Source organism: Haliotis asinina, chromosome 1, assembly GCF_037392515.1.
Source record: "Haliotis asinina isolate JCU_RB_2024 chromosome 1, JCU_Hal_asi_v2, whole genome shotgun sequence".
Lineage (NCBI taxonomy): Eukaryota > Metazoa > Mollusca > Gastropoda > Lepetellida > Haliotidae > Haliotis > Haliotis asinina.
The window spans coordinates 98,786,849-98,799,767 of NC_090280.1; the positions used below are offsets into that span (position 1 = coordinate 98,786,849).

A 12,919-nucleotide genomic window follows, 5' to 3' on the forward strand; every position below is an offset into this window, starting at 1 on the left:
AAGAAAGAAACAAGAAGAGACTCACCAAAACATGCTCCTATTACATAGTGTTGGGGTCACCCGTTTTTTAACATTTTTAAATGTTGTTTCTTCATTAGAATTACTGAACAGTGTGCTCTTTGGAAAAGAGAGGTAGGCAAAATCAAGTAAGCCTTCACGCGTTTGAAAATCCAAGTTCTGTTAAATGAAGTTACTGTAGTAAACACACCTGAAACATAATTTCCTCAGTCGTCCAAGAAAGTGTAATGCCTAGCTTTATGATCTTCATCTGTTGAGAGAGTACACCGCAGGCGCAGGGTAGCCTAGTGGTTAAAGCGTTACAACACCTGGGTTCGACCCCCCAATCCACACCCTACCCACCCACAACCACACAATGTGTACAATTGGGTGTGAATCCCAATATTTAGAAGAGATCAGGCTCACAAGTGAGACAACTTTTCTTACAGTTTAGTAACAAGTTTAGTAACTGTCTATAAACAACTAATGTTTCATGCATATGCATTTGTGAATTTCCGTAGTAAAATTTCCCATTTTGTGTTTTCTGATATATTATGCATGTTATCTATCGTTTATATGAGTGGAAATACTATCATGTCATTTCTTCTTTGTAGTCTTTGCGTACGATAGAGATTTAATGTATTTGCGTCGATTCAAAATGGTGTCGCAGAGCAGTTATAATAATAGTTGTATTACAAATACAATCTTTGTCATGTTCCGTTAGTCATGCGCAAAGGTGTTTATGTCAAACATGGTGGCGAAGCACATGGACCACACGATTGCTTCAAGTGATCGTGTTGACAGCAGTGTTTTGGAAGTTTTCAAAACTCTGGCTGAGGGAAATGACAAAGCTAGATCATCTGCGACTAATTTTCTAATTTCACATTTACAAACACAACAGAAGCAGGTAAGAGCAGACGTATAACAGCTGATCAGCTGAGGACTATTGAGGGTATTTTACAGCTTAATGTATCATAGATAGTCGAAAGCATGAAATTTTTAAATTTATGCTCTGTATACTGTAACATATGTTTAAGTATGTTTGTAAACTAAAATAGGAAAACGTTGTCCCAGTCATGGGAGGTTTGGGTAATCACTTGTGAATTTGGTGTTAGAGTACGCACTAGTTCATATGAATAAACTCGTATTCCAGCCAAGGCCAACATCGAGTTTATACGGCGAGTGCATTTTCTTTGACGCACCTTTCTTCTCAAAAGAAATTTGAGCGGAACGGTTTAAGGCAAAATCAAGACTGAAAACTCAACCTATCGACTGATATTTTTGCAGGTTTTGCTAAAACAAACATTCATCGTAAAAGCGGGACACTTACCTCAAACAAAATACGCTCATTTTATTTCTGACAAGTCTTGAAACATATATACCCCCCCTTGACTGCCGGCCATTGTGGATATGTAAATGAGAGGTTGCTTAAATAAGGGAATCCATGAAAACGGACTATGACGCTCTGCAGGAGGCGGGAGGGGAAACGAACCGTTAGTGGTGTTTATCATTGTTTGTGGACGGAACATTTCAGGTTCTGAGATGTCATGAGACCTACAGTGTCATTTCTAGATGTTCTTGGTGTTGGATAGGTGTGCATAGTGTTCTTATTATCCAAATGGGAAAGCTTTTTTTTCAGACACGACATTACCATGGTGTCACATGTCTCATGCTACTACCTCGATAAAGACTGAAGTTCCTATAACGTTTGAAGCCTAGGGATTAAGTCAGTGGTGAAAATCAGGGTCCGAATTCCAATTTGTTTAGTCAATTTCTGGTGTTGCCCGTCTCGATAGTCCTGGAATATCGCTGAACACTGGGGAGTAAAACTTAACTCTATCACTCATCCACTTCTAATACGTAAGGTACACACGCGTGTTATTGGTGACGGTACACATGCATATTATTGGTAACGTATTAGAATGTGTGCCATTTACACGTGTTTGACACATATTTTCGGAAGTTATTCGACAACTGCCAAGCTTTCTAATATGCAACATTTTAGGAAGACTTCTGTCTCTTGTATGGGGAAGAGCCGTATTATTTCAGTTGACTTTATTAAATATTTGGTGGATGTCCTGCCCTAACGTCTATAATGTCCCTCCCCTCTAGCGATGAGCTAGCCCCAAGTTAAGTGTAAATATACGACCCTTCCTCCATCAAACAGTGATGCGTATAATTAGTTATTTTGTTTAAATAGTTATATGTATGGATATGAATCTTAAGAATGTTATGCGTAATTAGTCCTCAAATAATTCTCGGTACTTGATGTTATGTTTATAGAGCTATATGTGTGGATGTGAACATATGATGTTTACGTCGTTTCGTGAAACTGCAGGTGTGGTCTTTAGGAGACATCTTGCATGTACCATGTTCCTGCTTAACCACCTCCGACTTGTTGTGTTAGTTTTGTTAAGTCAATTGTTGGGCCTCCCCTGCTAACCTTCTGGGAGAGGGATTTGAAGTGGATGTGCCCGCATATGAAACACTATCAAATTATTCTTGACGAAATACAATCCCAAGAGCGTGCATCATACAGTTTTTCTTATCTTGGAAATACATTCACCGATTTGTTGAATATATCTTCTTTCGGCGTCATGTAACTTGCGTAATGGTGCCACTTTATTACTGAAGGATAGGATATTGTATGGTGTAGACATGTAGAACGTAGAGGAAATGAGACTTTTGAATGAATCAGTGAAGAAATCCTAATTTGGAAATATGTCAACTTTACAAAGTGCATGAAAGTGAAAACTGTCATCTCGTAAGACCCATTATGTATACTACATGCACACTACCATTATGATAATGGTGTAGAATTATAATTACTTACAGTGATTCATTTCGTTTTAGAGTAATCAATGTAATTTTAAGAGTTCAGTGAATGGTGCGATGATATATGGTATCCAGAAATGTCTACAAACGATGAAAAAATGCCTTAAGTTCTTTTCCCCGCAACCACAGTCAATTTATCGCTAACCGTTTTAGTGCGATTCCACTTTTTGGTTAACAATCAAAATGTCCGTCAATTGGTGAAAAACAGGGGGGGTTCTGTATCAGGGCTGATATAAAATAAAGTGAATGGATGTTAGTGGATGTAAGTATCTGTACAGCGCACAGTGCGTCAAAGAAAATTCACTCGCCGGCTAGACGTTGAGCACACCTTGGTATAGTGCGAAGTCGTCTAGTTATATGCTGGACTAAGTACGCACCTGTTAATTTTACAATACAAATTAGATTTTTTAAGAGGTGAGGATAAACTGAATGATAAATTGAATAAAATGCATGGTATATCAGATCATATATCCTCATATGTGGAATTTCAATTTTTAAGTTTAATTGTTGCCCAATAATGCTGCTGCAAGTGCATTGTTAACCAAAGAAACCCAACACTAAAAAGAATGATCTGGCGTTGTGAGTTCCTCAGTTCTTTACAAGTTACATTCAACGTAAAACACAACTTTACAAATTCTTATAACTTTCGGTTTGCACATACAAGAACAAATCATCAAAAATGCCAATTCGACCTATAAAATTGAAAAAAAAATATGAAAAAACGCCCTTGAAATTGGAGTTCAGACAATTCACTAATTTTCCCCCAGTGCTTGGGGGAAGAAGAGGTTTCAACAGCTGTGCTGTGCTGTGCTCATAACGCATGCGCAGTGAATAGGTTTGCAGAACACGAAACAGTATGTCTGGCCGGAGTATGAGGTCATGAGCAGTAGTCTCATCTTGGTTGTATACACAAATGCTGTCACAGAGAAAACTCAATGTCTGGTTTATTGACACCAATATGTCTGCCTGCCTGTCTGCTAATGGCAATATGAAGTGCACTACTTCAATCACCGATCACATGCAGTGTGAAATTAACATCTATTGGGCTTATAAGCCATAAAGAAAGAGCCGTCTAATCGCATCAGTAAATGAACCAGTTGCAAATGAAAAGGCTTTGTTACACTAGAGTGCTCACCAACCGACTCTGACTGGGTTCGGTATAATATGACTACTTGCTACAAATGCCAACATTATTCCGTCAGTAAGTTTGATGTTTGTGGTTTAACGTAGCATTCAGCAATATTTCAACTGGCGGTTTGAAAGTAATCAATTTTGGACCAAAAAATCCAGTGGCTAATGGTACAATCGTTGATCTATGCAGCTGGAAAGCAATGCCAAGCATCAATCAAGTCAACAAATGTGACAACCCGATCCTATTAGTAGTATTATGGTTTGTTAGCTCACTCAGCGGTCAGCAAAGTGTACAATTGCACCAGGGATAGGTATGTTTATTTTAGAGTTGAATATTTGTTTGAATTCATAGAGAACAAAACTATGAAAAAATAAGCACATTTTGTGTAAGTCGACAACACATGGTAGATGCTACACATAGTAATTGCTCATTTTGGAAGTCATGGCTACACATTTGTTGGTCACATGTGAGCAGGTCAGTTCATTGCTTAAGTATGGTAACTTGTTTTGAGGAAATCAACAACTAGTCTTTCTAAATGTGTGCTTGTTTCGAACCAACAGACAAGTGACTGCATTTATCCATGGAAGTCAGTTTCAACCAGTTTCAGAAATAGACAATAAGATGTTGCATTGCTCTAAAATCTTTGCCATTGTGTGCAATAAAATTATGCACTACATGCCTGACCTACTATATTTTGAGTAAACATTGTCTTGGGGCCCTTGCCTTGACCCAATTCTCCTGAGAGTATTGGTGATGAAACAGAGCATTCCTATTCTGGCAAGATGTTCCACTTTGCTATGGCTTCTAGTTCTACAGAGAATGAACAAATTCCATAGATCTTGGATTGCACAGTCTGCTTTATGTGCTATCTCAGAGTCAATTCAGAGAGGCACATTTTAGGAAGAGCGACATGTTTTCTCTTACATCATGTACATGTTTTGGGACAGCTAACTATGTTCATTTCTGAAATAAGAAGCACAGTCTTTTCTTTTGTGATCAATGTGATCCATTTTTATTTCAGTCCGAAATATGCAGTGATTTGAGCTACTCCTTACAAAGGTTGATCAAAGGACTGTCATCAAATCGGAAATGGGCTCGGCTCGGTTTCTCTGTTGCTCTGACTCAGGTAAAGATTCCTTGGTACAATTAATCTTCATTCTTTAGTGATGTGTAAATTGTGTCTTTTTGGGCCAGCATTCCCAGTCGCTCATTCTGTGATTCAGAAAGTGAAATTATCATTGGAAAAATGACAATTTAGTAAAGGTGTCTTAAAATGTCTATGGGAGGCATATAAAAGTTTGAGTCGTAAGGAAGCATAACAATATATGGATGAACAACTTGCTTGAACGTTGCTTTCTATCATCATGGTGAGGTATTTTGTGTCATGTCTGCTCAGGTACTGCGAGTATTTGAAGTGGTCACTGTCCAGTTGGTGTTGGAGGGGATTGACAAGCACCTGCTGGTCACTCAGCATGACAGTAAGAATGTAAGTAATGCTCTTGTATTATCCTGCCTCAAAAATTGTAAAATAGCGATCGGGTAGCCGAGTGGTTAGAGTATTCAGTCTTCATGATGAATACCCTGGGTTGACTCTCCACATGGGTACAGTGTGTGAAGCCCATTTCTGGTGTCCCCCACTGTGATATTGCTGAAATACTGCTGAAAGTGACATAAAACCACAGTCACTCACATTTGTACTTCCATAGTGATGTTTGTACTGATTTGTATTGGATTGGGACCTAAGTCAGTTTCAGAATACAATTGTTAATTACAGCAGATTTCTTGTAGACACAGTCCACGTACAGATTCATTTCCAGGTTATCTGTTTAACCCTCTTTAAAAGCATCAGTGTTTGATGAAATAAGCTTGAAAGTAGAAGTGATGCAATGATGGGGTTATCCATGAGTAGGAAGGAGAAAAAGGTTCATCGGGGAAACCTGAATTATGACATTTTTTGCTGCATTGTTTGTTTACATGTGACATTTGCCCTGACAGGAAGCTGGTGCAGTGTACATGGGGAAGGCCTTTGGCTACCTGGCTCTCATCCAGTCCGGGAAGCTTTTACAGGTCAGTGGAGTTTAGGGTGGCCGGAGAGTTAGCAGAGTATGGGGAAGCAATAGAGAGAGGAATAGTGCTAGCAGTACATGGGGTAGCACTTGCCGAGTGTGGGGAAGCAATAGAGAGCGGAATAGTGCTAGCAGTACATGTGGTAGCACTTGCCCAGTGTGGGGAAGGAACAGAGAGCAGAATAGTGTTAGCAGTACATGGGGTAGCACTTGCCGAGTGTGGGGAAGCAATAGAGAGCAGAATAGTGCTAGCAGTACATGGGGTAGCACTTGCCGAGTGTGGGGAAGCAATAGAGAGCGGATTAGTGCTAGCAGTACATGTGGTAGCACTTGCCCAGTGTGGGGAAGGAACAGAGAGCAGAATAGTGTTAGCAGTACATGGGGTAGCACTTGCCGAGTGTGGGGAAGCAATAGAGAGCAGCTTAGTGCTAGCAGTACATGGGGTAGCACTTGCCGAGTGTGGGGAAGCAATAGAGAGCGGATTAGTGCTAGCAGTACATGTGGTAGCACTTGCCGAGTGTGGGGAAGCAATAGAGAGCAGAATAGTGCTAGCAGTACATGGGGTAGCACTTGCCCAGTGTGGGGAAGCAGTAGAGAGCGGAATAGTGCTAGCAGTACATGGGGTAGCAGTTGCCCAGTGTGCGGAAGCAATAGAGAGCGGAATAGTGCTAGCAGTACATGGGGTAGCACTTGCCTAGTGTGGGGAAGCAATAGAGAGCGGAATAGTGCGAGCAGTACATGGGGTAGCACTTGCCCAGTGTGGGGAAGGAACAGAGAGCAGTATAGTGCTAGCAGTACATGGGGTAGCACTTGCCTAGTGTGGAGGAGCACTAGCAGATAGTGTGGTGGCACTAACAGAACATTGGGTAGCATGAGTAGAACATGGGTTGACACTAGCAGAACATAGGTAGTGTGAGCAGAACATAGGGTGGCACTAGAAATCACAAGCATGTGGGGTATCACTAGCAGAATGATTTACCTCCCATTGTCTTAGCATGACGGCCTAGTAGCAGAACAGGTGACAACAGTGTTCTTTGAATGATTGTGTTTCAGGGCGAGTCTGGTCAGGTGTCGGAGGTGGTTGAAAAGCTGCGGCACATCTCCACACAAAAGAGCTACCTCCAGCCCATCTGCTATCAGGGACTTGTGTGTCTCATTGCCAAGGTAACCATAGAGTTTCGATTTTTAACATCACTGGTGGATTAGCTGATTCAGACACTGTCCAACTTTTGATTTAGGATATAGTCCTTCTATGAAGAATCTGTGATAATGTGTATTTACACTGTTTCCAAACATGCAAATCACTGTTATTTGCAGATCAGAAACAGAGTATTGTTGATTGTAGTATGAAGAACACTCTTACAATTTTTCAAAGTTGATTTTAGCTGAACACCTAATATTTGCAGGTGTCAGGTGAAGTGTTCACAGAGCAGGTGTTTCCACACCTGCAGGCAGATCTGAGCCAGGGCTGGGACAAGTGCTCACCAAACACACTCCTCCTTGTCTACTGCGCTGTCAAGTTCCACAAGGTTAGCATATGGTGATGAGGTTGTTACATCGAATTCACAATACCAAATTGCTTGGTGTGTAAGTAATTAATGACGCTGTGACAAAATTTATAGCTTATAGCTGAAAAATCAGGAGAGTACCAGTCATTGATGGTGCTGTTGAGAGTTGCCACCCTAAGTATGGGAGGGTCGTTTGATAATGGTTATGATTATTGCTTAGTCAGCATAATAATCATATAGGTCTGTCTGTGTGTGTCTGTTCCTGTTGTGTGATACATTCTTATTGCTGTTTTAGAAAAGACTGACCAAGGCTCTGATGACTGAACACTGGGGAAGCATGAAGTTATTTGGGGAGAAGAATTACGCCAACATGCTACAGGTGTTGCAGGTGAGAATTTGGATAACACTGGGATTCACTGTGCTCTCGTTGTAGCAGTACTTTGTGGATAACAAGGTTTCAGTGTAGATGTGTTGTAGCAGTAGTGTTTTGATAACACTGAAAGACGAAGGTTAACAGGATTTTCTTTTCATTTCTTTCAGAAATCTGCTGAGAGTCATCCTGTTATACACAGTATAGTTGATGTCATGGTGGACGACCTTGCAGCCAGTGGCCGTGATGTTGTCGGTTTCTTCAACCAAATTGTCTGTAAGTGGAGGGTTGGTAGGTTGAATGGCATTTTATGCTGCACTCTCAGCAATATTCCAGCTATGTGACAGCGGCTTGTAAATAATCAAGTCAATACCAGACAATCCAGTGGTCAACACCATGAGGATCAATCTACGCAACTGGGATACGATATGTTTCAACCAAGTAGTTAAGTCTGACCACCTGATCCTGTTAGTCGCCTAGCATGGATTACTAAAGATTGATTCTAATCTTCACTGGTTGTAAAGCGGCCTTCACATGACAAAGTTTCGTTTGACAACATACGTTGTCAAACTTGACTTTGAGAGTGTTATATGTTCCAACAACTCGCCACCAACACCAATTTTGAGAGTTGGCAAACTGTTGTTTCGAAATAGGATCGGTTTCTATTTTCACCAACATTTCCATCCAATCTTAGGTGTTGTCAAACTTTAGTTTGATGTGTGAAGTGTTGTCAAACTTGTGTTGTTCAAAAACGACCAATTGCATTCAATGAGATTGTCACCTGACTACACCAGTAGAGACACGGCGCTCAGATGACACAAGAGTTTGACAATGTGTGTTTGATGTGTGAAAGCGTGAGTTTGACAAGTTTACACGACAGGTTTTGTTAAACTTCATTTTGCCAGGGGAAGGCTGCATAAGAGTTTAGAATTGATGGATTGCCTTGCACTGACCCTCTCATGGATTGCCTTGCACTGACCCTCTCATGGATTGCCTTGCACTGACCCTCTCATGGATTGCCTTGCACTGACCCTCTCATGGATTGTCTTGCACACATCCTTTCATGGACTCTCCTGCACACATCCTCTCATTGACTCTCATACACTCTCTCTCTGCTAGTGTATATCTCAGATACCAACAATGGTGATCCAGCTGTCCTTGTACTGATGGTGATTTTTGTTTGTAGTGAAGCTTCTGGAGGGCAGCCACAGCCACAAGTACCTTGGCCTCCACCTGTACCTCAAGATAGTGCCCACCATCACCGACCCAGACCAGGTGAGACAGACAGACAGACCGTCAGACAGACAGACAGACACACTTTGCGACATGATGGCGCAAAGTATAGTAGAATTAACGGCCAGTGTTGGGGGAAACTTCAAAGTTAGGCTGTAGTACAAATCACTATAAGTATAACGGTATGACAGCCTGGAGTTAAGCTTTAGTTTAAAGGCAGTTGAAAGTCAACTATACATCTCAATAGCTGAAATACATACCTCTGTGGAATGCTTGCCTAAGACACACATTGGGTAGAATGACAGAGCAATGGTAAGATATGTGTGTACCCTACACATTGTAATGGTGCTGTTATATAACATCTATTTCAGCTACGGAAAACCTTAAACCCAGCTATTATGAACCTGTTGGTGTTCAACTTGCCCCGGAAAGACAGCATTGCCCACACAACATGTCGCAGCATAGTGAGTAGTATCTTTAAAAGTAGTCATCAGATCAGAAAAAGTAGTCATCAGATGAGATCTTTGGTGGCCATTTTAGTAGCCATAGTGATAGCATATAACTAGATAACAGAAATAATCAATATCAAACAATACCAACCATTGAGTAATAGAGATCAAGGTTACTCCATCCCTGCTGCATACGATGAGCTCATCAATCAACTCTAACCACCTGTTCGAACAATGTAACAATCTGTGCTGTGTGCCTCACTGGCTTCTATATATATCCCTGTAACTCCCCCTTTGTTATCATCACATTGTTGATCTTGTATTATCCTACGCTCTGTGTATTACTGGCTTCTACCAGCCTCTATGTTTTACCTGGTAATCCTTTGTTATCCTTTTATTTGTTATCATCACTTGTTAATTAGTCTTCTGTTGTATATATATACCACCTGTATAATTCACACTTGGAAACGATACAAGAGCCTGTATCGAAAAGGCTTGCTCTAAAATTAAAGAAGTTGTCATCCATATATACTTGTTCTATCTGACTTCCAACTGCAAAATATGCCACTCAAACAAGCCATAGTGAGTAGATCTGTAGGCCATAGTGAGTGGATCTGTAGGTTTTAGTGAGTAGATAGGTAGTCTGTAGTGAGGAAATTGGTAGGCTGTAGTGAGTAGATCGATAGGCCATAGTGAGTCGATAGGTTGGCTGTAGCGAGTAGATCAGTAGGCTGTAGTGAGCAGATCGGTAGGCTGTAGTGAGTAGGCTGTAATGAGTAGATTGGTAGGCCATAGTGAGTAGATCAATAGGTTGTAGTGAGTAAATCAGTAGGCTGTAGTCAGTAGGCTGTAGTGAGTAGATCAGTAGGCCGTAGTGAGTAGATCAGTAGGCTGCAGTGAGTAGATTCATAGGTCATAGTGAGTAGATTCATAGGTCATAGTGAGTAGATTAGTAGGCCATAGTGAGTAGATCAGTAGGCTGTAGTGAGTAGATTAGTAGGCTGTAGTGAGTAGATTCATAGGTCATAGTGAGTAGATTAGTAGGCCATAGTGAGTAGATCAGTAGGCTGTAGTGAGTAGATTAGTAGGCTGTAGTGAGTAGATCAATAGTCCGTAGTGAGTAGATCAGTAGGCTGTAGTGAGTAGATCAGTAGTCTGTAGTGAGTAGATAAGTAGGCTGTAGTGAATAGATCAGTAGGCCGTATTGAGTAGATCAGTAGGCTGTAGTGAGTATATCAGTAGGACATGATTTGATGCTATGTATAGGGGTAAGTGAAACAAAGATTTAACTTAATATGTTTTGAATTTTTTTACGATGGTGTAACACAGTGTATGTGCAGGTTGGGAGAAATGTTTGATGGTTTAACGTGTATGATGGTGTAATGTGTGATGATGTTACATACTGTGTGCAGGTTGGGAGAAATGTGTGACGTGAGATGGTGTGCCATGTGTGATGGTTTGACGTGTGATGGTTTAACATTTGTGGTGGTGTAACCTGTGTGACGTTGTAACATGTGTAATGGTGTAACCTGTGTGACGGTGTAACATGTGTAATGGTGTAACCTGTGTGACGGTGTAACATGTGTAATGGTGTAACCTGTGTGACGGTGTAACATGTAATGGTGTAACCTGTGTGATGGTGTAACATGTGTAATGGTGTAACATGTGTGATGGTGTAACATGTGTGACGGTGTAACATGTGTGATGGTGTAACATACTATGTGTAGGTTGGGAGCCTTGTAGACAAGTTGGGATCCGGAGATTCAGCTATGGACATGGCTATTCTGGAATGTTTCACCAGAACCCCTGGCAGCCTCAACTTTGACAACACTACCAACACTCACACAGTGTCTGCCATTCTGCACAAGGTCAGTTCCTATGCAACCCATTGTTGACATACACTGCACTTCATGGACAATGCAAGAAGGTCTGGTTTACTTCAGTGTCAGTTATTGCTATGATATCTCTAACTCATGTATCAATACCTCTACCAAATGTATTGATAGATCTACTTCATGCATCTACCTCATGTAACGATATGCCTACCTCAGGCCTACCAAAGAACTTACCCACTGTGCAGAAAAACTCAGAGAAGTCCACATTAATCATGGAAATAGCAACATAAGCATATTACCTTGCTGCTGAAACAGTAAAAAACTGATCTAGCTGAAATGTTGATGAAAGCCATGCCAGCCTAATAAACATAACAAAGCATGGAATGTGTAAATGTGTGATTGGTAACAAAGATGGTAGCTGCTCCCTTGTTACAGATATCAGAAGAGGCATTGAAACAGCATGCTGCATCTCTTATGGCTTACATCAACGGCACAGACAAAACGTAAGTGGCTGCTCAAGTTGGACAGAACATTTGTAATGATACTAGAATTCATAGGGAAGCTACAGTACAAGTGTTATCAGTAGAAAGAAACTTTGAGTTTTGGTAAAAGTCATCATTGCTGGCAACATTGATTTTTCTAAATGCCAGTGCACAAAGACTATTGACTTACGAAATTGTTGTGATTGGTAAGACTTGCATCAGGAGTATAGGAGATCCATGGGCCAAGCTCTAGTTATGTCATAACAAAGGATATTAATAGATGTTACTCATTCATTCTCTGCCTTGTTCTCGACAGTAATGGGATATGGTGACGTTATACTATGTATGAATGGAATATCTGCATTTTCATTTCATCTTTTCCACACCCGTGAAGGTCCCATGGCCTTCAGCAACCCATGCTTGCCATAAAAGACGACTATGCTTGATGTAAGGGCAACCATTGGGATCGGGTGGTCAAGTTCCCAATTGCGCAGATCATTGCTCATGCTGTTGATCACTGGATTGTCTGGTCCAGACCTGATTATTTACCGACTGTAGCCATATAGCTGGAATATTGCTGAGTGCAGCGCAAAACTAAACTCACTCACTCACCTTTTCCATAAACTTCTTCACAATGGCCTTTGGGAGTTCCTTTGGAATTTGAAGGTCAGATGCCAAGGTGATGAATAAGATAAATGTTCCAAACTGAATTTGTAATCTCCGATGCTCAGTAGCACCTACATGTGAAAATATTATAATGAAAATAGGATTCATATCCAAACTCCCTCCCTGTCCAGATTTCCTGCTGGTTTTGAAAAGCAAGCTGTGAGTCAGTTCTGCACCATGTTGACGTCACCCATTGTCAAGGACTCCAAGTGGCGGTTGTCAGTGTTACAGTTCCTGTTGGCACGATCTTTCTTTAAAGTTACTTGTCCAAACAGCTCATTACCACAGGTAAATATCATACCTTAAAGGGTTTAAAAAGTATCTTTCCAACATATATATATATATA

The 12,919-nt window shown here is 40.9% G+C and overlaps 1 protein-coding gene across 2 annotated transcripts in view; it reads left to right on the forward strand.

Moving 5' to 3' along the window:
• Positions 1-709: 709 nt before the first annotated feature.
• Positions 710-12,919, forward strand: part of LOC137256261 (uncharacterized) — a 43,211-nt gene continuing 31,001 nt past the window's right edge. Inside the window, exons 1-13 of one of the 2 annotated variants that reach the window (XM_067793996.1) lie at positions 710-904; positions 4,986-5,090; positions 5,361-5,450; positions 5,960-6,031; positions 7,084-7,194; positions 7,437-7,559; positions 7,834-7,926; positions 8,079-8,184; positions 9,095-9,183; positions 9,513-9,605; positions 11,318-11,458; positions 11,861-11,928; positions 12,705-12,861. In XM_067793996.1, the coding sequence (XP_067650097.1) occupies positions 740-904; positions 4,986-5,090; positions 5,361-5,450; positions 5,960-6,031; positions 7,084-7,194; positions 7,437-7,559; positions 7,834-7,926; positions 8,079-8,184; positions 9,095-9,183; positions 9,513-9,605; positions 11,318-11,458; positions 11,861-11,928; positions 12,705-12,861 (1,413 nt within the window). In that variant the 5' untranslated portion in view covers positions 710-739. The remainder of the gene's footprint in view (positions 905-4,985; positions 5,091-5,360; positions 5,451-5,959; positions 6,032-7,083; positions 7,195-7,436; positions 7,560-7,833; positions 7,927-8,078; positions 8,185-9,094; positions 9,184-9,512; positions 9,606-11,317; positions 11,459-11,860; positions 11,929-12,704; positions 12,862-12,919) is intronic. The other variant, XM_067794002.1, reaches the window with a different exon arrangement.